General features: G+C 36.1%; 1 protein-coding gene across 1 annotated transcript in view; it reads left to right on the forward strand.

Annotated features, from left to right (window-relative positions):
• The window catches only part of TET2 (tet methylcytosine dioxygenase 2), a 90,283-nt gene that overhangs the window by 54,442 nt on the left and 12,880 nt on the right, over window positions 1-22,961 (forward strand). Inside the window, exons 2-8 of the mRNA XM_081332879.1 lie at window positions 7,936-11,266; window positions 11,542-11,632; window positions 12,766-12,859; window positions 13,553-13,761; window positions 16,142-16,292; window positions 16,993-17,082; window positions 18,342-18,479. Of these exons, the coding sequence (XP_081189005.1) occupies window positions 7,981-11,266; window positions 11,542-11,632; window positions 12,766-12,859; window positions 13,553-13,761; window positions 16,142-16,292; window positions 16,993-17,082; window positions 18,342-18,479 (4,059 nt within the window). The 5' untranslated portion in view covers window positions 7,936-7,980. The remainder of the gene's footprint in view (window positions 1-7,935; window positions 11,267-11,541; window positions 11,633-12,765; window positions 12,860-13,552; window positions 13,762-16,141; window positions 16,293-16,992; window positions 17,083-18,341; window positions 18,480-22,961) is intronic.

Below are 22,961 nucleotides of genomic sequence, written 5' to 3' on the forward strand. Positions count from 1 at the left end.
ATTTAAAAATACAGCAAACAAGCAAAAAACCCACCAATAAATACAAAAATTGATATGATTGTATCTACCATGTAATTTGGTTTTAGAGCAGAGAAAATAAATAGTAAACTTCCCTATTTCTAAACCCTCAGTCTAGCTAATATTATTTATTTATTTATTTATTTATTTATTTATTTATTTATTTATTTATTTATTTATTTATTTAATTTGTATACCGCCCTTCTCCCGAAGGACTCAGGGCGGTGAACAGGGCAATACATAATAAAAACAAGGTACAAAAATTAAAAAGTAATTAAACAGCAATGTCCATAATAAATTAATACAGATTAAAAGGTTAAGATCAATTTATAAAACCCGACCCCATCCCATCAGGCCAGGCCAGCTTGTTCAAAGAGGTAGGTTTTAAGATCGCGCCGGAAGGAGCGGAGATCAGGCGCCATCCGGAGCTCGACCAGAAGATGGTTCCATAAATCCGGCGCGCCCACAGAGAACGCCCTCCCCCTGGGGGCCACCAATCGGCATTCTTTGACCGGTGGCACCCTGAGGAGGCCCTCTCTGTGGGAGCGTACTGGGTGGAGGGAAGTTGACGCCGGCCGCAGGTGCTCCCCAAGGTATTCCGGACCCATGCCATGTAGGGCTTTGTAGGTCATTACTAACACCTTGAATCTCACCCGGAAGACAACTGGAAGCCAATGCAGCTCGCGGAGCAGAGGTGTGACATGGGAGTGTCGGGAAACTCCCAACACAACTCTCGCGGCTGCATTCTGTACCAGTTGGAGCCTCCGAGTGGTTTTCAAGGGTAGCCCCATGTAGAGAGCGTTGCAGTAGTCAAGATGAGAGGTCACAAGCGCGTGAGTGACCGTACGTAAGGCATCCCGGTCTAGATAGGGCCGCAACTGATGGGGTCTTGTCAGATAGTATTTATTAACATAATATGTTGTCCTTTTTATTCACTGTCTCAGAAAAAAATGGTGACCCGTCAAAGAAAAACTTTTCTGGAAGTCAGATGAAGCAATGATAATCACAATTTATGGCTCACCTGTTTGAAGGAGGTCTTGGCATATTTGCTAATGTATTACCTGTTATAAGGTGTAAAAGTACATTTTTAAGAGTGAAGGAAGATGGATGAAAAGATTCTTTTGCAAAGCTGCAGAAATATGTGCCTCTCTTGGTATTTACAGTTTGTATGAAAAATATTATACCAGCATTTCCTCATGTCTCAAAGCATCCATTGACGGGAGTAGAATTCTTAAAATGCATATTGGACAAATAAGATTCTCAGTCATTTGCATACTAATGTGCTGCTGTAAGTCATGCATCATGACATCTTCAAGGAGGCCAGTCATAATTATGATGGATTAGACTGCAGAGTTGGTCCTAGATGCAATAATAGTTTCGCAGATGCTACTGATGTGCCCTGAATTTCTAATACATAATGGCTGGTGGGGGAAAAAAAACATAATAAAGTGGCTAAGTGTCTCAGCTCAAGTACAATTACCGAACAGAGTGAAAACTAAACTGCAATAGTAGACAGCTTGCTTAGAAAAGATACAATTTACTCATTTTTAAAAAAAAACACACCACAATGCAATATGGATTATTTGTGGCCTCATTATGCAGCACTGCCTTCCACTCTATCATTTACTGTTCCCTGATTTGTACAGATAAATGTATATTACCATGTTTATGGAGGAAGGGGAATTAAATAGGATTTTTTTTTCTTCCTGATTGTTGCCCATTTTTCGTTTTGGCCCTCGGCCAATGCTATTATTTCTTTTGAGTGTAGTTAATGGGGCTTTCTCCCACCTAATTCTCTTCTTGCTAAGCAGTTATTTTATAGGAATGTATACCATAGTTGTGCAAAGCTAATCAAATACTGAAAGAAAAATAAAAAGACAAGAGGTAGGGATTTATTTTTTCCTTTTAAAATTCATCCTAGCCAGTTCCCCTCCTTAACACTTTATTTGCAGTAGTTTCAGAATATTCCTAAAGGAAAAAGAGGTATTAAACTCTACTTTTATTCAAAACCAAGTGCTAAAATGTTTATTAAGGTAAATTAAAATTGAAATATTTTATTAGTTCAGTTGTTCTCAACTTACAACAGTTCATTTAGTGACCCTTCAAAGTTACAGCAGCACTGAAAAAGTGACTTATGACCGTTTCTCACACTTATGACCATTGCAGCATCCTCATGTTTGTACGATCAAAATTCAGATGCTTGGCAAATGACTCACATTTATGACGATTGCAGTGATCATATTTTGCAACCTTGTGACAAGCAAAGTCATTGGAGAAGCCAGATTCACTTAAACAATCATGTTAGTAACTTAGCAACTACAGTGGCTCACTTACTAACTGTGGCAAGAAAGGTCGTAAAAAGGGACAAGTCTCACTTAACCAATGTCTCGCTTAGCTTGATTTTGGGCTTAATTGTGGTTGTAAGTCAAGGACTACCCTGTAATATTATTTGACTTTTTATTAAAGTAACTTGATCTTCATTATATATAAACCTTTGAGATGTAATGTGTTTAAACGGATTAATTGTGGAAAGCAGGGAATTATCTCCAAGGAGCAAAGGCTGGAATTGGATCAGAAATATTTCAACACTGTTAGGACTAGTAGTGACTTATTGAAGAGGGATAGACCACTGCTGCTTTAAGACTCAAGGATAAATGTACACCCGCTCAATTCTCTCATTCATAATACGTTTCTGGATAAGAAGAGCCTTATTGTAAGCTGACCTGGGATTAAACAACAGGAATCTGAGCTCGGGACCTACTGTGGATTCACTGGCCAGGCATTGGGGCAAAACCCAGGGGGCTAGAAAGTAGTAGGTGTCTAATATATTAAAATTACCTTTCAAACAATATCTCCCTCTGCCATCACTACCAAAATGTTAGTGCCTGTCCAATTCACATTCTCTCCCCTCCCTATCAAATCAACCCACATGCTCCCTCCCCCAGGTTCAAGGTTCCTATCAAACATCTACGGGTCATCAGCAGCTCCCAGAACTTTAGTTCACCTCTATTGGTAGACTTGGGAAATCCATAAATAATGTTTTTTTATAAACATACTCAAGTTTAGTAAACAAAATCAACTAATTAAATTTTAAAATAATCAAAGCATGCTAGGTCAGAGTAAGGCCCATTTTAGTACAATATGCCCCTCTGATTTCTTTCACTGATTTAAGAATGTCCTATGTTCCCAAGCTGTAATTTACATTTGTGTACAATATTGCTACCCATGGTAATTCTATGGAATAATCTGTTCTTCCAAAGTTTGCTAGAATTTATGCCCTCCTTGATATAAAGAATGAAACCCTACTGTAGTTTGTAGTTCTCATATAATTTGTATCCAAGAGTGACTGTATTCTATTCATTATCTCAGTTCCATCATGTTTCTATTATACCCCCTATATTTATATTCTTGTTCATAAACAAGTCCTTTAATTTAGCACAGAGATGCTATCTCTTCATCATTCTATCTATTTATCTTGATTCAATATACAGAAAATGAAAAAGTAATATTCAAAGTAATATTTATCTTAACACAATTTTATTTTTATTTAAAGTACAAATCAAGTATATTGCTATTTTGCAGTCCATATGCCTTTTGCAGTAATTCAGATGGTTTAAAAATTTGATTAGCAGTAAGCTGATCCAACGCATTAGTCCTCTTGTTCACCACAAAGAAAATTTTCAGAATGGGATTACTCCCAAATGTAAGTTTATCATGCAAACAAGAATCAAATGTAAATTAATGAAAAGTTACATGAATAAAAAGAAAAGTAAGTGAATGTTTTCAAAATACACCTTGCAACTTTTAATACAGGAAATGTAATCAAACTATTCTTAAAAGTGAAGGCAATTCCCTATCAATTAGAAGTGCTTCCATTTATGCCAATGATTTTTTTTGATGATTTGTATTTCATAAAGACATTAGTCTAAAAAGATATGCTTAGTTATAAAGTTGAAAGTCAATGAAGTTAAATACAGTGGTTATAATTTGCATATTCTAGGTCGCTGTTTTGCACCTTCCATATCTGTGTACTTTGACTCCCAGAATTCTCTGAACAGCCATTGTTCAGAATTCTGGGAGTTGAAGTCCAAAGATAAGAAAGCTGTCAAGGTTGAGAACTACTGGTCATGTAAAAACTGGAAAACATTCTCTCCTGGGAATAATAGCAATTATTATTCATAACTTGGTTTTCTTTTGTCTTAAATGCTCCTATTTTTGGTGCCTTGGTTTATTCCCCCTATCACTAAACTCATCTTTATTTTTCTTTTGTGCTGTCCTCAAGCCACTAAATAGTTCTGTTTCTATCTGCTCACAACTGTCTTCTTTCCAAAGACTGCTGATTGGGACTAAGACTTTGGCAGAAAAGTAAAACCCCATCCACTTGTTAATTACTCAGTGAGTGAATTGCCTACTTCTGTAAGCTCTTCCCGTCAACTATGAGAAACATAAACACACTGAGCCAGAAAAAAATAATCAAACTGAAATGGATCAAGATATAAGTGGTTCACTTCTTTCTTACTCATGTATTTTGGTTGAGGGGATAAGGAATATGGGAGAGGAAAAGAACTTTTTAAGGAAGATCTAGGATTTTCATTTCTAGAAAAAGCTCTACAACCACATCCTTCAAGATAATGGGGACCAACGAGGAGGAATAACTGCCCAAAGTCAAAAAGATCTTGACAGACCTGAACAATGGGCCCTATCCAACAACATGAAATTTAATGTGGAGAAAAGCAAGGTTTTACAGCTGGGCAGAAAAACTAAAGGTATAGGTACAGATTAGGTGAAACCTGACTCAAAAACCGTAACTGTGAGAGAGAACTTGGAGTCCTAGTGGGTGATCAGCAGTGTGCGGCAGCAGCCAAAAAAGCTAATACAATCCTTGGTTGTATGAACAGAGGCATAGAATCAAAATCGTGTGAAGTATTAGTATTGCTTTATAAATCCTTAGTAAGGCCACACCTGGAATACTGCATTCAGCTTTGGTCACCACATTACAAAAAAGACGTTGAGACTTTGGAAAAAGTACAAAGAAGAGCAACTAAGATGATTAAAGGCATGGAGACTAAAATATATGAAGAATGGTTTCAGGATTTGGGTATGGCTAGTCTAGAAAAAAGAAGGACTAGTGGGGACATTATAACAGTATTCCAGTATTTGAGGGGCTGCCACAAAGAGGAGGGGCTCAATTTATTTTCCAAAGCACCGGGGCTGACAAGAAACAATGGATGGAAACTAATCAAGGAGAGAAGCAACCTGGAATTAAAGAAAAATTTCTTAACAGTGAGGACAATTACCAGTGGAACAGCTTGGCATCAAAAGTTGTGGGTCCTTCATCACTGGGGTTTTTTAAGAAGAGACTGGACAGTCGTTTGTCTGAAATGATATAGGTTCTACTGCTTGAGTAGGGGGCTGGACTAAAAGACCTCCAAGGTCCCTTCCAGTTCTATTCTGATTCTGATCTTCAGTCCATATCAAACATTCTTTATTTCAAATTGCATGGCAGGGGATTTCTATGCCTTGCCCATTCTCCACATTAAGATCTTTTTTGATCAGAAGATGTTGCCAAATCATATTTCTTGGATTGGTAAAGTTCATTTCTCTTAAACTTTAGGAGCCCATGGATACAGAACACAGCTGCCACTCTTGGTTACTAGAACCACAACTGAGTGAAGCCCAACAAGTTTGTGAAATGCAGAAGACCTTTGTACTTTCCTGCTAGTTTTTCTACAGTACTCTGTCCAAGGTCCTGATTGGTCCTACCTTGTCAAATTCAGAACCTTCTCATGAAGATTATCTTCAGTCTGATCTGATCTTGTGGAATATACATCTGCCTTTTTGCTGTTACGTTGCCCATCTGAAATGTAATAGATGCAGGTTCTTCTTCTGAAAACTCAGAAGAAAAACGAGTCATATTTATTGATCATGTTGGGAAACCTATTTGAGAGGAACTATTCTTTGATGATTCTTCTTGGTTAGAAAAGCAAGGATTTTTATTTAATCATGTTTTAAGTAATTTTAAAGTATTATGTATTAATTTCAATACTGAGAAAGATCGTATTTCTTTCTCAGAAGTAATCTCTTATCTCAAGAATTACTCTTCCTCGCACCAAATCCTATACTTGGATTGTTCAGAAATATTGTTTGAATATGGAGACCTAAACTAGAGATTTTGTAGCATTGTTAAAAAAAGATCTAGTAAGTACTCTATACATTGTATAAGTATTTTAAAATGTAGGTGTGTGAAAGACATCATAATTTCCACAGTGAAAGAGTGGATGGTAAAAGTGATAGAGTCAGCAGAGGGGCAAAATTGACTGTTTTAATTTAAAAAATTATCTGGCCTTGTTTCTCTTTGGAAACAAATAGACTTTTTGCTAAAAAATGAAAAAATGAAACATTTTCATTTTAAGTTTCGATGACTAGAATGATTTTGTAATTATAGAAATGGCTTGGAATCTTGTGAAATGTAAGACAAAAGGATTGATGTTGTATTATTTTGTAATCTACTGCACCCAAAAAACCCTGAAGTTTTTATCTTTTTTCTCTTTCCCCATTTCTTTTTTCTATTCTAACTTTCATTTGTTCTATATTTTTATATTATAATGAAACTCAATAAAATCTTATTACAAAAAACCCTTGGTGAGTGCATGTTAAATATACAGGGAATTCTAGCTACATTTATTTTATTTATTATTGATAAATTATCATCCACTCTTCTTTATAAACATAACTTCAAGATTTCACTAGTATGTTATGGTTCAAAAGCCAATAATAGCCTTTTAATTCATTTTTCTGTGATATCCATAGTGGAAAATAAGAGTTATATAACTTTTTACCTATGGAGGAGAAATCTACCATATACACAAAAGCTTTCTGTGTCTTGTGCCATACATTTAAACATATGGATGCAATTTCCTCAGATGAGTGTGTGGATAGATTATAAAATCAAAACATTGACTTAAAAAAGTAGTCTCATTTTTTCTTGTTATTTATTCATATAACATTAGAAAAGCATATTGTCTTTTTATATTAGTTTTATTCATTTATAACATAAAATGTGAAAATACAAAAGCAAATAGTAGGGGACAACGGTAGGGAAAGGGGAAAAAAGGTGTGAAAAAGGAGAGGGGAAGAAACAATAGGCATTGACTTCCAACTCTTTGTGTTGCAGTAAAATCAGACATTAAAATCAAATCTCAACATTTTACATTTCTATAGTAGTAAGCACTAGCCATTTCTGTATTGGCAAATCAGTCTAATCAGTAAAACCCAAAATCATAATATCATTTTTTTCCTACCTCAAGCACAAAGTCCAGAAGCAGTTTCCAAGTAGAAACAAAACTACTTATGTTCTTTTCTTTTATCAGCACAGTCAATCTGGCCATCTCTGCTAATTCCACCAACTTTTGTAACCATTCGTCCATGGTAAAAATCGAGGCATCTTCCCACTTTTGTGCACAGAGCAATCCTGCTGCCGTCACCATATATAAAATCAAGAGTTCCAATTTTTTTCCACAGTTCTCTTTCCATTAGATCCAGAAGGAAAATTTCTGGTTTAATCTTTATGTTCACTTTAAGAATTTTTTGCATTAATATATGAATCCTGCTCCAATATTTCTTTGCCTTATCACAGGTTCACCATAAATGATAAAAAGTCTCTTCAAAGCATATTGTCAAATTGCAGAGGAATAATCATGGGAATCTCCAGGGTTCATGAGTTACCTATCACTCTACTGTAATCTGTGAAACAATTTCTGATATACAAAGCAGAGAGCCTTGAAACTCAAATGTACAATAGATAGCTATTTGGGGGCATGTTTGCATACTCTATGGATGTGATTAAAGTAATATTATGATAACCAAGTAAACATGGCTTTCTCTCTCTCTCCCTCCCTCCCTCCCATTTATTTTCAGATCCAGTAAGAGGATAACCTTGTGGATGGCCCTACAGTAAGCCAGATGGAACAGGATAGAACTAATCATGATGATGGCAATAGTTTAAATCCTTTTTCAATTCCACATTCTTCTCATGTTTGCCAAGCAGAGCCTTTGTCAGTGAAGCTGTATAATGGAAACACATCAGCAGAAAAGATCTACAATGAACTGAATGGCAACCATATGTGGCTGCATGGGAAGGCCAGTTATGGAATGCAGCATCCTGCAAAAAGGAATGAGAGTAGTCGAATAAGTCCTGACCTTCTTCAGCAAAAGAAACATTGCAGCGGGTATTTGCAAAATGGTGGGATAAAACGCACTTTTAGTGATCCTTCTTTGTACGGACTTCACCAGAACAAGAAGCTTAAACAAGATGAAGAAGCAAAAAGAGGGCAAGGTAGCTCATTCGCTGTCAGCAACCAAACAGGTGCTTCTAATTCATGCAATGAGAAGAATGTTGTGGATTCTGGAACAGAACAAAATACAACTTCAGTTCTTATACAGTCTTTAAGATGCAACTCTGGTGCTTCAGAATCTTCTCCAGCTCCCCAGATTCAGAATGAACAAGGGGGTGAAAATAGTAACTGCCACAACAGGGACATTGACATGGCATATAAGAACAAAGCAGCTACAATGCCTAATGGTGCTATAGTTTCTGCCTCTTCCATGGGAGACATGCGTGGTGAATTCCTGGAAAAAACATTGTCTCAGTATAATCCAGAACATGTTTTCAGTGGAACGCAGACAACTACATCTTTTACAAATGCCATAAACACTCGGGCTATTAATGTGTTGACCTGTGGCACATCACATTTACTGCATACCTCAGGGCAGATAAGTTCCGCTCAAACCTCAAACTCTGAGCTGCCTCAGGTACTGGCTTCTGTAGTTACTGAAGTCCAAAATATAGAAAACTCTAGTAAAAGATCAATTTTACAAGCAAGCTCCAATTTTCATCATTCAGAAGTAATGAACTCAGAGCAGCAAAAGTCAGAAAATACCTACCAGTCACCTACAAACAACCGTGAAGTTTCAGAAAACACAGGGCAGGTTCCCAGTCAGGATTTCTCACTCAATCCTAACAACAATATGAAGACTCATAGTAGCTCAGAGATTTTGTCACAACCAAGAGAAGAAACTGGTGCTTCCTTCCAACAAGATCCCGTGTTCAGGAATGATTCTTTTAATCTACCCCCTATTGCACTACCTTCTCCTGGGCAGGAAATAAGAAGTGTGCTCTCCATTGAGGCATCAGAAGATCCTAGTAATATTTTCAATTTGACAGAAGAAAATAACAGAGGGCCAGCACATCATCAGAGAGAACATGCGAAAACAATTTCTGGCTTTTGCCAACAAACTCTTAGTTCTCAACGGGATCATCAATACAAAATTCAGGTTTCACAAGCAACTGGGAGTGAAACAGATGTGGATCTCAGTACAGTGACATTGGGTATGAAGCAGCAAGATCCTAGTGAAATTAAATCCAAACCGGAGTCTAAAATTCAGGATCCACAAAGATTAGGAACCAGTAAAGAATTGCAACATTTTCCACATCTCTTGAGTCAGGTTAATCAGCAGACTACTCTTGATAATGAAAAAAGTCTGGTGAAAAATCACTTAGAGCAGTCACAAACCCACTCACAAGCTTCTTGGATGAGAATGACTTCCTCTCCCTTTCACCCCAGTGATTCTTCTCCAAAATCAAATGAAACACTTTTGAGGACCATGCTTCAACCCCAAGCAAATTCATCTGAGCCGACACATCCAAAACAATATATTCGAGGTTCCAATGAATCAAAAGGAGTCGCAGGGCAATCTTGCTACCAGAACATTACAGACAGTGAGCAAATACCAGCACTATTCAAAAGGGAGGCAACACAACTGCCTCATCACTTTACTCCTGATTTGCAAATTCCATTTGAAAAGCACTCATCACAATCCAAAAAGATGAATAATCAGCAACAAAATTCAACTCACTTTCACCTTCAATCACAATCTGAACTCCACCTTGAACAGACTTTGGAGGCACAGTTAAAGCCTCAGCATTTAGATCTTCCATTTGAGGATGACCAATTCATACATTCACAAATTTTGCCCCCAATACTCCAGACTCAGCCAATACAACCACCACAGAATTCACAAGTAACAATGAACTCCCCACAAGTAAAAACCACAAAATTGTCCCAAATCTTTCCCCAGTCAAGCAACAGCCAAGAACAGCAAGAGGAAAGAACATCCTTAAATCAGCTTAAATTAGAAGAGTGTTTTGAAGTAGCAAGTAATTACTTCAAATCGGTTGACTTCCCAGTACAAATTCCCCAGACCAGAGTGGACCATATTTCAAATACAGCCAACAAAAACTCCCATTATAATCAGACAAATAATGTAATGAAACATTCCTGTGCAAACAACATCCACTTGGTTTCTGAGAAAAAGGAAGATCCCTTAATTCAAAATATATCTTGCAACTTGCAGCACATGCAATATTATCCAAATACTGTAACTCCTAAACAAGATCTGCCCCAGGGCTTTCAGGAACAAAAACCTCCATCTCCACCAACTTCATTTATACAGCTACCCTTCCAGCAAACCCAAGAATATTCTAACATGACTACCAACGTGAATAACTCACAAGCTAGTCAGATTCAACAAAATTACTCGCCCTACAATCAGCAAACAGCATCCCATGCAATAGATCAGAGCCATGGTCACTATCTTCCCTCACAATCTCACAAAGATTTTCAAAAGCATGCTGCTATTAGATGGCATATTTTGAATAAACAAGCTAACCAAAATAAATCTGACTCATGTCAAGCTATGGGCTTCAAATCTATCAAAACTGAAACTGGCACAAAGGTGAATGCTTGCCTTCCTCTACCGGTTGGACAGTTGGAAAACAAATCATGGAAGAAAACAATTAAACAAGAGGTTCAGCACTTTGGTTGTGAGAACATGCAACAAAAGAGTATCATTGAAACCATGGAGCAGCAGTTGAAACAGATTCCGGTCAAAACACCTTTTGATCACAAATCCCTTACTATCAAATCACCCAAACATGTGAAAATTGAGGCTGCAGGACCCATTACTATTCTGACAAGGAATTCTAATGGTGCAGATTTCAACAGCCATGTCCTCTCTTTAGATCAACAAGCCATTCATTCTAATGAAAAAACACCAACCAAAAGAAGTGCTGGAACCACGCTGAATAATTTCTTAGAGTCGCCTTCTACATTACTAGATACACCTTTAAAAAACTTGCTGGATACACCTGTCAAAACTCAGTATGATTTTCCTTCATGTAGCTGTGTGGGTAAGTTTTGATTGCTATACTTTACAAAATAAATATTATAAATGCTGCCTATTCTTTATAGTTTATTCAAAAAGGCTAGGCTTCCCCAGTTTGGATTCCTTTAGATATGTTGTTAAGAAACATCATGCTGTAGAGCAGAAACTATTACTAAACCTTACAGATATTTTATTTGTCCTCACCCTTCACCTTGAATATTTAGATATACAAAAGCTGTGTGGTATAAAACTTTTAAAACATACCTATTAATCTTTTTATTTCTTTTTTGTTCTAAACAGAACAGATAATTGAAAAAGATGAGGGCCCTTTCTATACTCACCTAGGAGCTGGTCCTAATGTTGCTGCTATTAGAGAAATAATGGAAGAAAGGTAATGAATCAGAAAAGCATGCAGTAGATTAACATGCAGACTTTTGCATGTCAGAATTTCTTCCAGTCTGTGCACATAAATAACATCATCATTGCAAACCATTATAATTATTGCTAGATTGTCTATTCCAATGTTAACAATCCTGGGCAGAGTCTGTTCAGTGGTGAGTCACAATATTGGACAGCTCTCCAGGTAGATGCCAGCCAATGCTAACATGAACAAGCATTCATTGGTCTGCCAAATAAGGTGGCTAGCAGCTGGATAATGAAATCAGTGGTCAGTCTTGAATGCATAGCATTGGCACTTTAAGAAATCTCTCTGTTGAATCACAACAAAATACAAACTGTGGTTTTTCTATTAACTTTGATTAAGAAATGAGGTTAATCAATTAAATGTTCATAGATATAAATTTCAACTCCAGATTGAAAACTCATTAATCAATAACACACACACACACAAATACACAAACATACACTTTACACAGTAGTAATCTGCCATACAAAGTTCAAGTAACAATGACAGTGCTTGTATAAAACCTGTCTCATCTATTACAGCCTTTTCCAACTTGTGTACCCTCCATATGTGATGAGCTATTTGCCAGTTCACCAGCCACTGTGGCCATTGATAAAATTTCTGGAAGTTGAATTTTACATACCTGGAAAATTACTAGGTTGTATTAAGCTCAAATGAATTCTGGATCCTTTGCTGTTTTTTTCTTTGCAATACAAAATTTTCCATACATCTGGGGAAGCTGCATTTGCCTGATTAAACATGAACTCAATTGATCTTCAACAAACAAACAAAAATGTAACTGTTCTTTTAAAAATATAAATTTAGTAAAAACTCAAAATTTCTTCATGTTACATATATGAAGCAAAATTAACTTTCCTCATTAAAATTACACTTGAAATATTTTGATTTGGTTTGACTTGGCTTGGTCTGGTTTGATTTGGACTTGCTACCTCCTTAAAATCTGGACCAAACTAATTAAAATGCTACGGATGATCTCAATACAAGAAAGGATTTTAGGTCATAAGGTAAAACCTTCCAGTGTTCCTACATGGTTGCATTAACATTTATATGAAATTCATGTTTTTATATTTACTCATTTCATGATTTGATTTTTTTAAAAGATATGGACAAAAGGGCAAAGCCATAAGAATAGAAAAAATTGTCTACACAGGGAAAGAAGGCAGAAGTGCTCAAGGATGCCCTATAGCTAAATGGGTAAGAATTATCTCCACAACCTTATAAAAGATATTGTTCATCTCTATAGATATAATTAGTGCATGTTGACCCAAATCTTATTTATATTTTTAAAAAAATCATGGAAGTTAACTGGAGATATATTTTAAATAAAATATGACATATTAATTACAGTTCTATGTTAGAAATTTTACAGAAAGTGTAGACCAGGATGAAATTATGTCTTATGCACATGTCCTTTAAAAATCTGTGGACCTGCAACCTCACTATGTTATATCTTTTTAAATTTCACTAGATTTATTCTATCTTGCCTTTCCAAATCTGTTATTAAAATTGGAAACTCACAGCTCACAGACCTAAAGTTGGAATGAAGTTCCCAGTTCCACAGTTCATAAACTGATGCTACTATTTTTATCATTCTTACCTTTTAATATATAATTGGGTAGAAGATATAATGACGGGCAATTAATCCATCTAGTCTGTTGTCTTTCCTAGCTCATAGTAGCTCTTTCAAGGTGTAGACAGATTCTTATCCAATCCTGCTTTGAAAATTTTTACAAGGAAAGATACTGCAACCTGAACCAAAGAACTGTGGTATGCAAAAGATAGACAGAAATCTGGTTTACCAAAAACTGCACAAAAGCAGAATGTGACCTGCTGACCTGAAATTCCATAATTTTTTACAGGAAAAAAATATTTTTGGTATACTTTCAGGTGATTCGTCGAAGTGGAACCGAAGAAAAACTTCTTTGTTTAGTGCGAGAACGTGCAGGCCACAGCTGTGAAACAGCTGTGATAGTTGTACTTATCTTGGTGTGGGAAGGCATACCTCAAAGCCTAGCAGACAAGCTGTACTCTGAATTGTCTGACACTTTAATGAAGTATGGCACACTCACAAACCGGCGCTGTGCACTCAATGAAGAGTAAGTTAAGTATGTACTTCCTTCCCCTCTAGAAAGTATTTTTTTCCTATAGTTTAGATATATACGACATAGATCATAAGACATGTAGTTTCTCCATTCTACCTTACAATATATATGTTCAGACTGCAACTCCTAATATTCCTAAACAGCATGGCCAGATTGGCAAGTTAGTTACAGATTTGGGTCCTCCTTTCACTGTAAAAGCGGTGTAAGTAAGTATATGTAGTGCTCAACTTACAACTGGTCACTTAGTGACTGTTCAGATTTACAACAGACCCTCCAAAATGTATGTACAACCTGGTTCCAAAGTTCTGATGGCTAACTCACCCCCACCCACCCCCGCAGTCATGTGACTGCATGACAGGCATTTGGCAATTGGCCCACATTTATAGACATTTGCAATGTCTCACAGTACATGACCACAATTAGCAATGTTTTTGCCAAAAAACAGTATTTACTTCCAGTTTTCGGCAAAAACACTCCATGGCAAACAATGGGTTCACTTAACAATTGTTGCCCAAAAGAATCATAAAATTGGATCAGTCATGTGATGACTGCTTTATGACCATCATGACTTATAACCATAGTGGGCAGGCTTCATTAAAGTCGTAAGCTGAGGATTACCTGTAGCCTTACAAAAACTGTAATTTGTTTACAACTATTTAGTGAATGGAAAAACTGTCTCATTTGAAAAACTCATATTTCATTCATCTTATGATCAATCCTATTCTGTTTTATCGCAACAGCAGTGTACTGGATTATACCCAATTTGACTGTGTAATGACAACAGGCATGCCCAGTACATGACAGGAATCTAATGTCATACTTACTACATATACAAAATACCTCACATAGTTCTTGTGAGGGGAAAATAGACCTTATTCTACACTTAGATACTAATCTTACTAGCTCTTTTCTTAATGTTTAGATGAAAGAAGTTAAATGTTCTTTCACAGTGGAAGATCTGTATCCCTGCTGTTTCTTTTCCCTCCATATTTTCTTTAATTATTTACAGGGTTTATTTTTTCTCTTATAGAAATGCCTTCAATATATTGCATGTAAAGCTGCATCTAAATCAACCTCAATATATTTTCAGAGGTATATTCTGCTTAATGACGTAATTTTAATATATTTAAATAGCATTTTTATTCAGATTATCTTTCCATCTATCCCGTAATGAGACACAGTACTGAATTCTCAAAGGCATCACCACCATCATCTTTGTAGTAGTAGTAAACCATTTTATTTCCAAAATTGCTGTGGTGTAATAATAACAATAAAGGGACGCGGTGGCTCAGTGGGTTAGGACGCTGAGCTTGTTGATCAGAAGGTTGGCAGTTTGGCGGGTCGAATCCCGAGTGCCGTGTAACAGAGTGAGCGCCTGTTACTCGTCCCAGCTTCTGCCAACATAGCAGTTCGAAAGCATGTAAAAATGCAAGTAGAAAAATAGGGACCACTACAGTGGGAAGGTAACAGCGTTCCGTGCGCCTTTGGCATGCTGTCCACATGACCATGGAGACGTCCTCGGACAAGCGCTGGCTCTTCAGCTTTGAAACGGAGATGAGCACCAGCCCCTAGAGTTGGAAACGACTAGCACGCATGTGCAGTGGAACCTTTACCTTTACCTTTAATAATAACAATATCACATGAACTGATTCATAGGAATGCCTGATGGTGTTGGGATTTTTATATATTAGATTGGAACTGGTATAGATTAGCCTTTCCATAAATATAAATGCTCTGCTGCTACTTGAAAAATCCTTTGATCAAGGAGATCTTCTGGCTGGTAAAAGACTAAAGTGTGTTATGATGTATAAAATCATTCATTCATTGGTTCATTTAGATCAGGGGTGGAGAACTATGGCCATTTTATGACTTGTGGACTACAATTCCCAGAATTCCTGAGCCAACCATGTTCAGCTCAGGAATTCTGGTAGTTGAAGTCCACAAGTCATAAAGGAGCCATAGTTCCCCACCTCTGATTTAGAAGTATAACCTGTTTTTACTTCAGGCATTGATAGTGCTCTTTCCTTCCATTTTTCCCACAACAATAATACTGTACAAACATTCGGCAAAAAGAATGGTGCAGAGTTACCCAGATAGCTTCCATGACTGAGGTGGAGGTGAATCTGTGCCTCAGCATGCCTAGCACAGCCTGTTCACCACTATACTACACTGGCTCTCATTTAATTTAAAACAGCTACATTTCAACAGTAAAGAAACTGCTTTAAAATAGCTATGGTATATATTTGATTTGTGCTTAGATTGTAAGCCGCCCTGAGTCTTCGGAGAAGGGCGGGATATAAATGGGATTAAAATAAAAATAAAATAAAATATATTGGCAGTACACTGATAACCCTTCTTTTTTTTTCTTCCTTAGACGAACCTGTGCGTGCCAAGGTCTAGATCCTGAGACTTGTGGTGCTTCTTTTTCTTTTGGTTGTTCATGGAGTATGTACTATAATGGTTGCAAATTTGCCAGAAGCAAGATCCCAAGAAAATTTAAATTATTAGGTGATGATCCAAAAGAGGTAGGGTTGTCCTTCAATTATTTTTCCTGTCAGCCTGATAGAGAGACAGAGACAGAGAAAGAGAAAGACATCAGTTATAGTAATGAGATTTGGTACAAAAAGACTGGCAATGTCAACAGTCCATTTTTGTTTTCTTTAGTCTGGATATTAGGCTTCAGCTATGTATTTTTTTGTTTTAATTTGTAAGTTTTAAACATTGCTCTTCTATATAAAGAATTCCAAGAACTGAAACAATAAATTGTTTGGATCAGTTTGGTTTAATATGGAATCATATTATTTAGACTTCAAATAAACATATTCAACCCCTCTTTCAATGCAGGTATTTTCAATTTTTCATTCCTGACATACCTTGCTTAAATACCACTAGTGGATATTCCATTATTTCCCAAGCCAACCTGTCATATTGCTAAACATTTCTTCTAATTTTAAACCAAAATCTACTTTCCTGCAGTTTCTGTTCACTGATTCTATTGCTTTTTAGAACAACAGAAGAAAAACCCATTATCTACACCAAAGTCCTTCAAATGTTTGAAAACGGCTATCATTTTGCCCCATGCTCTTCTTGGGAAATAGTTTTATGATCTGTTGAATCACAATGCACTCAATAAAATAACCATAAGTGTTTTCAGAAATAAAGCTATTACCTGTAGCTAAAGTAATAATAAGCTGTTAATGAATGAAGTTTTTTTAAAAAAAATAGGAAGAAAAGCTAGAATCCAATCTGCAAACTTTGTCAACTCTGATGGCACCCACTTACAAGAAACTAGCACCTGATGCATATAACAACCAGGTGAGTAAAGAGAAACAGAAATGTTTGGCAACAATATTAAGATTCATCACTTTATTTTGCCAATGTGTAAGTCTCCCAAGAAACAACTGCACTTAGAAGGTAGAATTTATTTATGAGGCTACATGTTTACTATTTGACATTAATATGAAAGAATTAGAAATCAACAAAAATTAATTGGTTTTGTTTCTTGCTACTATGTTGTCTCTGAAAATGCACTAAAAATATGTTTCTTTTCACCTTTTATGATGGAATTCACACTGATGAACCATGGCTTGTTAAAGCAGCACAGTTGCATGGTGTACATATAATAAAACCATTATTTTCAAGTCACAAGGACTGGGTTTATATCAAAACTAAGTAAATTATTTGTCTTAGCTAATGTATAAGCCCAAACCTCCAGGATGTTAAAATTGGAAATATCCATACTTGCAACCCTATGATTCTATGATTTAGCACGTAGTATAAAGTTAACACTGCATGATTGGTTTGCTATCATTTGAACTGTATTAGAAAGAAAGGAACATTAGATTGGTCTTCCTTGGTGTATAACAATCAAAGTGTGAAGACCTTCCAGTCCTGATCTGAAGGGAGAATTTGAAATGGAGATTTCTGCAAGGGGGAAAGGGCAAGAAACAGAATATACATCACTACATTATAATCCAAGCTCTTCTCCTTAATAATATAACAATATTTAATCATTTTGGCACCACTGTGGTTAGGAATGGATGAAATATGCATATTGTTCTGCTTCTGTTGCTGAGGGCACTTCAAATTGGGTCTTTCAGGAATATACAGTATAGGTAAGGCCACAAACTAAACATATTGTTTGTCTCCACAGTTAATTTCTGACTCTTGCAAATATGTTGAAACTGGAATTCCCAAAATTCCCTGTTTGTAATGTGAATTTTTTTATTGTGAAATGCTGAGAACAAAAAGAGGAATTCCTTCCAATATCTCATTTTATGATTTTTTTGGGGAATGCGTATATGACCACTGCTGATGAGAAGTATCTGTCATTATGAAAGGGAGAGAAAATTAATGGATGAAATTAAGAAGTGTACTACAGCCTATCATCCTCTGCTAATAATTTTAGACCAATGAGCACTGCAAATTTCAAACTACAGTATCATTCCCACCTGGGATATGGCCCTGCGGTGCTGCAACGTCAGAGCTTAAAAAGTCTATTTGTAAGAGCTATTTGGTAACATGCAGTTTTAAAATGTTGGTGAATTAAATAATATAAATATGTCTGTGTCTAGATTGAATATGAACACAGAGCTCCTGAATGTCGTCTGGGTTTAAAAGAAGGTCGTCCATTCTCAGGGGTCACTGCCTGCCTGGATTTTTGTGCTCATTCTCATAGAGACCTACACAATATGCAAAATGGTAGTACATTGGTAAGTCAGTGATTCAACAAGCCATTACTCGTGCAAAACTAACATCTTACATTAAGTTCATTATTTTTCATAATTTATATTTCTATTAAGCTGGCACATGATGTCCACCAAGGAAATATGTAAAATATTGCATCAGTAAGAATGCAAATCCTCTAGGCTTTTAGTTTTTTTTTTTTTTAAAAAAAATGAGATTCTCAAGGTTGATTCTTAAATTCCTTGCTCCTATTTGTCTTTTTGTTCTTTTTTTTAGTACAGTGAAATAAAGTAATTCTTGGAAACTTTAAAATATATAGTTTTAATTGGCCTGTGAATGCAGAATCTGTTTTAGAAATGTAAGCCTCAAGTGTATGTACAGAAATTTTGCTGTAAATTTAGTGCATTTTTTTCAAACTTACAAGATTGAAGTCCTTTGAAAGAAGTTCCATGTGTTCATAAAGAACATGTTCTCTACAGTCATGTGTTCATCCCATTTCTCATATATCCCTTTGGAGATCCAGCCTGATGTAGCAGTTAAGGCATCAGACTAGAAACTGGGAAAGTATGAGTTCTAGTTTCATCTTAGGTACAAAACCAGCTCGGCGATCTTATGCACTTTCAGCTTAGATTAGAAAGAGGCAATGGCAAACCACTTCTAAAAAATCTTGTCAAGAAAACTGCAGGAACTTATCCAGGCAACCTCCAAGATACTTGTTTGGACAGAAGAAAAAATAATAATCTGTTTTATCTGTTTCTTTCCTTCCCCTTTTCACCTCAACTTTGCCACACACGGTCCTTTTTTGCTAATTCATCATCTCTATATCTCATGCCTAGCATTTATGACTTTCTGTTTGCTGATGATTGCCTCAAGGGAGCAATCGGTATATTTTCTCAAGAGTTGATTTATTCTTTTTACAATCTATTGTATTCTTAGTAAGTACTCCAAATCCATAATCCAAAGGATTTTTCTTACTGTTTCTTACTGTTCACCTTTCAAAGTCATACATTATATTAGTCCAGGGGTGTCAAACTGCCGGCCCATGAGCTGGTTGCATGATGCGGAGGTCGCACCCACCCAGCTCTGGCAATGCAAAAAAAGTCACGATACATCGCGACACGTCATGTGACGCGGTGAGTTTGACACCTGTGTATTAGACCATCCCTTTAGCTATTCTGATCTTGTTTGTCATACAAACAGCCTTATCCTTCATAACCTTGTCATTGCCTTCCTCCCTAGGATTAATATGCTCTTTACTTCTTCACTGCACTATACATCTAAATGTATTCTTGAGCCCCAGAAAACAAAACAAAACAAAAACCTATCTACTATCTTCACTTCTTCACCATCAACTATAAGTTCACTTAGCATTCTGGTTAACACTACTTTTGCTTTTCTAATATTTAACATTAATTCAGATATTTCGCTTTCTACTTTTACTTTCATAATGGACTCTTCTGCATCTTTCTTATTTGGGCTGACGAAGTGCTATCATCTGTACGTCTCATTTTTTATCGCCAATTTTTATTCCACAGACGTACCTTCTCTATCTTTTTTTCCATATTATTCAGTATTTTTCTTTTGTCCTCATTTTTTGCAGCAATCATTCTCTTATTATATGCATATTTTCCTATTCTGTTCTATTCCATTCCATTCTTCTGATCTATTAAGTGTATAACATATTTCTTTTCCTTAAGTCATTCTATTTTCACTTTAGTTTCATGTCTTTTTTTTCTTCCATGCCCATTTGTCCCATGATCTATTCTTGATATTGTCAAAATACGGTTCATCCCATATTTAGAACCTCTTATATCCTTCTCTCTCTCAATTTTTTATCATACGCAAACACATCATTGACAATTTTAGATTTACAGTCATTCCTCTACAGTGTATACTCAGATGTATGCTGGTCACATTTATGAAACAAACTGATCTTTTTAAAAACTCATACTACCAAATAGACACTATTATTTATTTTTGAGTCCCTGAATAACCCTAATTTTTTCTGCTCTTTCTTATCTTGTACTGTCCATTTATTCCTCACCAATTTCCTCTGCATTTTATTTATCTAGAATGTTGCATGTTTTTTCCAAAATCCATATTTGATTCTTCTACTATTATTGTTTATTGTCACCAGCCTATAGATTCATATTTTCATATATACAACAATCTAGATGAATTACATTTTGACACAAACTTTTGCTCTTTCATTCCTAATTAAGCCTATAGCTTCATTTCTCTGCATATATCAACTCTGATCCACAAAATCAAACTTTCTTCTTTCAGATCAATTACATCCTTCCCTCTTTCTCTCAGTTTTATAGACATACAATATGTCTATGCCATAGTTATTATTTGTTGGGATCATATATGCTGACTTCCACTGCCATTTGATCTTTAATTAAAGCTTTCACATAACATTTTTAGTTAAATGGAGAATGTACTGTATAGTCAAGGTTATTCTAGTCATATCTATTTCTTGTACCGTATTCTCTACTAATGGTAATGAACATAATCAACCAGTTTGAGCCAATATGCCATTAGTACAGCTGAAGCCCTATTGTAGGCCAAGCTTGTTTATTCCATTACATGCAAACTATAATCTCTATCATGTAGAGACTACTTTATAAACCAGCACCTTATTGTATGGATTGTATCAACATTTAATACATTTTGTATTTGATACAGAATTTTTAGTACCTTCTATCATTGTAGCAAGCACACATTTAATTAAGCATTAATAAGGCCCATTCTGATCCTCAAGTTCACATTTCTAAAATATCCAATTTGATATGCTTAATTTCCATAAGCAATTCTACAAGATTTCCTCAGTTAATACTTCTTTTGTTATATGTCCCAGTTATTGTTGTTAGTTGCGAAGTCATGTCCGACCCATCGCGACCCCATAGACAATGTTCCTCCAGGCCTTCCTGTCCTCTACCATATTCTGGAGTCCATTTAAGCATCAGCCTCCCAGCGTCCTGTGCGCTCCCACAGGGAGGGCCTCCTTAGGGTTCCGCCGGTTAGGGAATGCCGACGGATGGTTCCAAGGGGGAGGGCATTCTCTGTGGGCGCGCCTGCCCTATGGAATGAACTGCTGGTAGAACTTCGGACTGCCCCAGACCTTCGCTCGTTTCGCCAGGACCTTAAAACTTGGTTGTTTGATCTTGCTGGCCTGGACTGAGGGGGTTTTAATTTAATTTTAATTTAATTTTAATTTAATTTTAATTTAATTTTAATTTAATTTTAATTTAATTTTAATTTAATTTTAATTTAATTTTAATTTAATTTTAATTTAATTTTAATTTAATTAATTTTAATTTAATTTTAATTTAATTTTAATTTAATTTTAATTTGTTTAATTGTGGGCTAGTCTTATTTAATTCTATTTTAAAGTGTAATTATTTGTATTGTTTTAACTCACCCTGTAAACCGCCCTGAGTCCTTCGGGAATAGGGCAGTATATAAAATCAATTAAATAAATAAATAAATAAAATAAGCTTATGCCTACTGCTTCAGTGACTCCATCCAGCCACCTCATTCTCTGTCATCCCCTTCTTCTATTGCCCTCAACCTTTCCCAGCATTAGGCTCTTCTCCAGTGAGTCCTTCCTTCTCATTAGGTGGCCAAAGTATTTGAGTTTCAACTTCAGGATCTGGCCTTCTAAAGAGCAGTCAGGGTTAATGTCCTCTAGGACTGACCAGGTTGATCACCTTGCAGTCCAGGGGACTTGCAGGAGTCTTGTCCAGCACCATAGTTCAAAGGCCTCAATTCTTTGGTGCTCAGCCTTTCTTATGGTCCAACTTTCATAGCCATACATTGCAACTGGGAAACTAAAAAGAGGAACTCGGTACCCGCACTTGAAATAAACAGACTTCCTTGGTATGGGTTGTCATTTCTAGGCCTACTCATGAAACTTCATTCTTTCCATTAAGGAATTCTTCTGACGTGTCAATTTCATTATCTGGTATCTAAATTTCTCCATATATTTTTCTCAGAAGCCATATAGGAGTGGTTTGCCATTTCCTTCCTTCAGCATTGTTTTTAATTCCTTCTCTTAGGTGGGCTGGCTAAGGTTAAATTCGCCATTTCCCAAGGCAAACGTAAAAGGAATACGGTACTGATCTCTTGAGCGTGAGTGCCAATGAAGATTGGTTGCTAGGTGTGTTCCCAAAGTGCTACTTCTAGATTGGTCAACAAATTTGAAATCTTGCAGCCAATCATTCCCTTATTGATTGACATATTCTAACTTTTGTTCTGTATTAACAGAACTGCCAGCTTAGCGTTTAATAGGGTTAAACGCAAAAGACCATAATATTAGCAACCATAATGATTAGCAACCGGTATGCTGATGTGAATGTGTATGTGAAGAAGTACACCTCATGTAAAATTCCTTTTTTTTTCAATTTTAACATACATGGACATATCAATATTTTATCTTCATTCAAGCAGCATATAAAAATAAAGGTGATGCAACTGAACAACACATATGAAAAATTGACTTTATT

The sequence above is a fragment of the Vipera berus genome (assembly GCF_964194415.1).
Source record: "Vipera berus genome assembly, chromosome: 7".
In the NCBI taxonomy this organism is placed as follows: Eukaryota; Metazoa; Chordata; class Lepidosauria; order Squamata; family Viperidae; genus Vipera; species Vipera berus.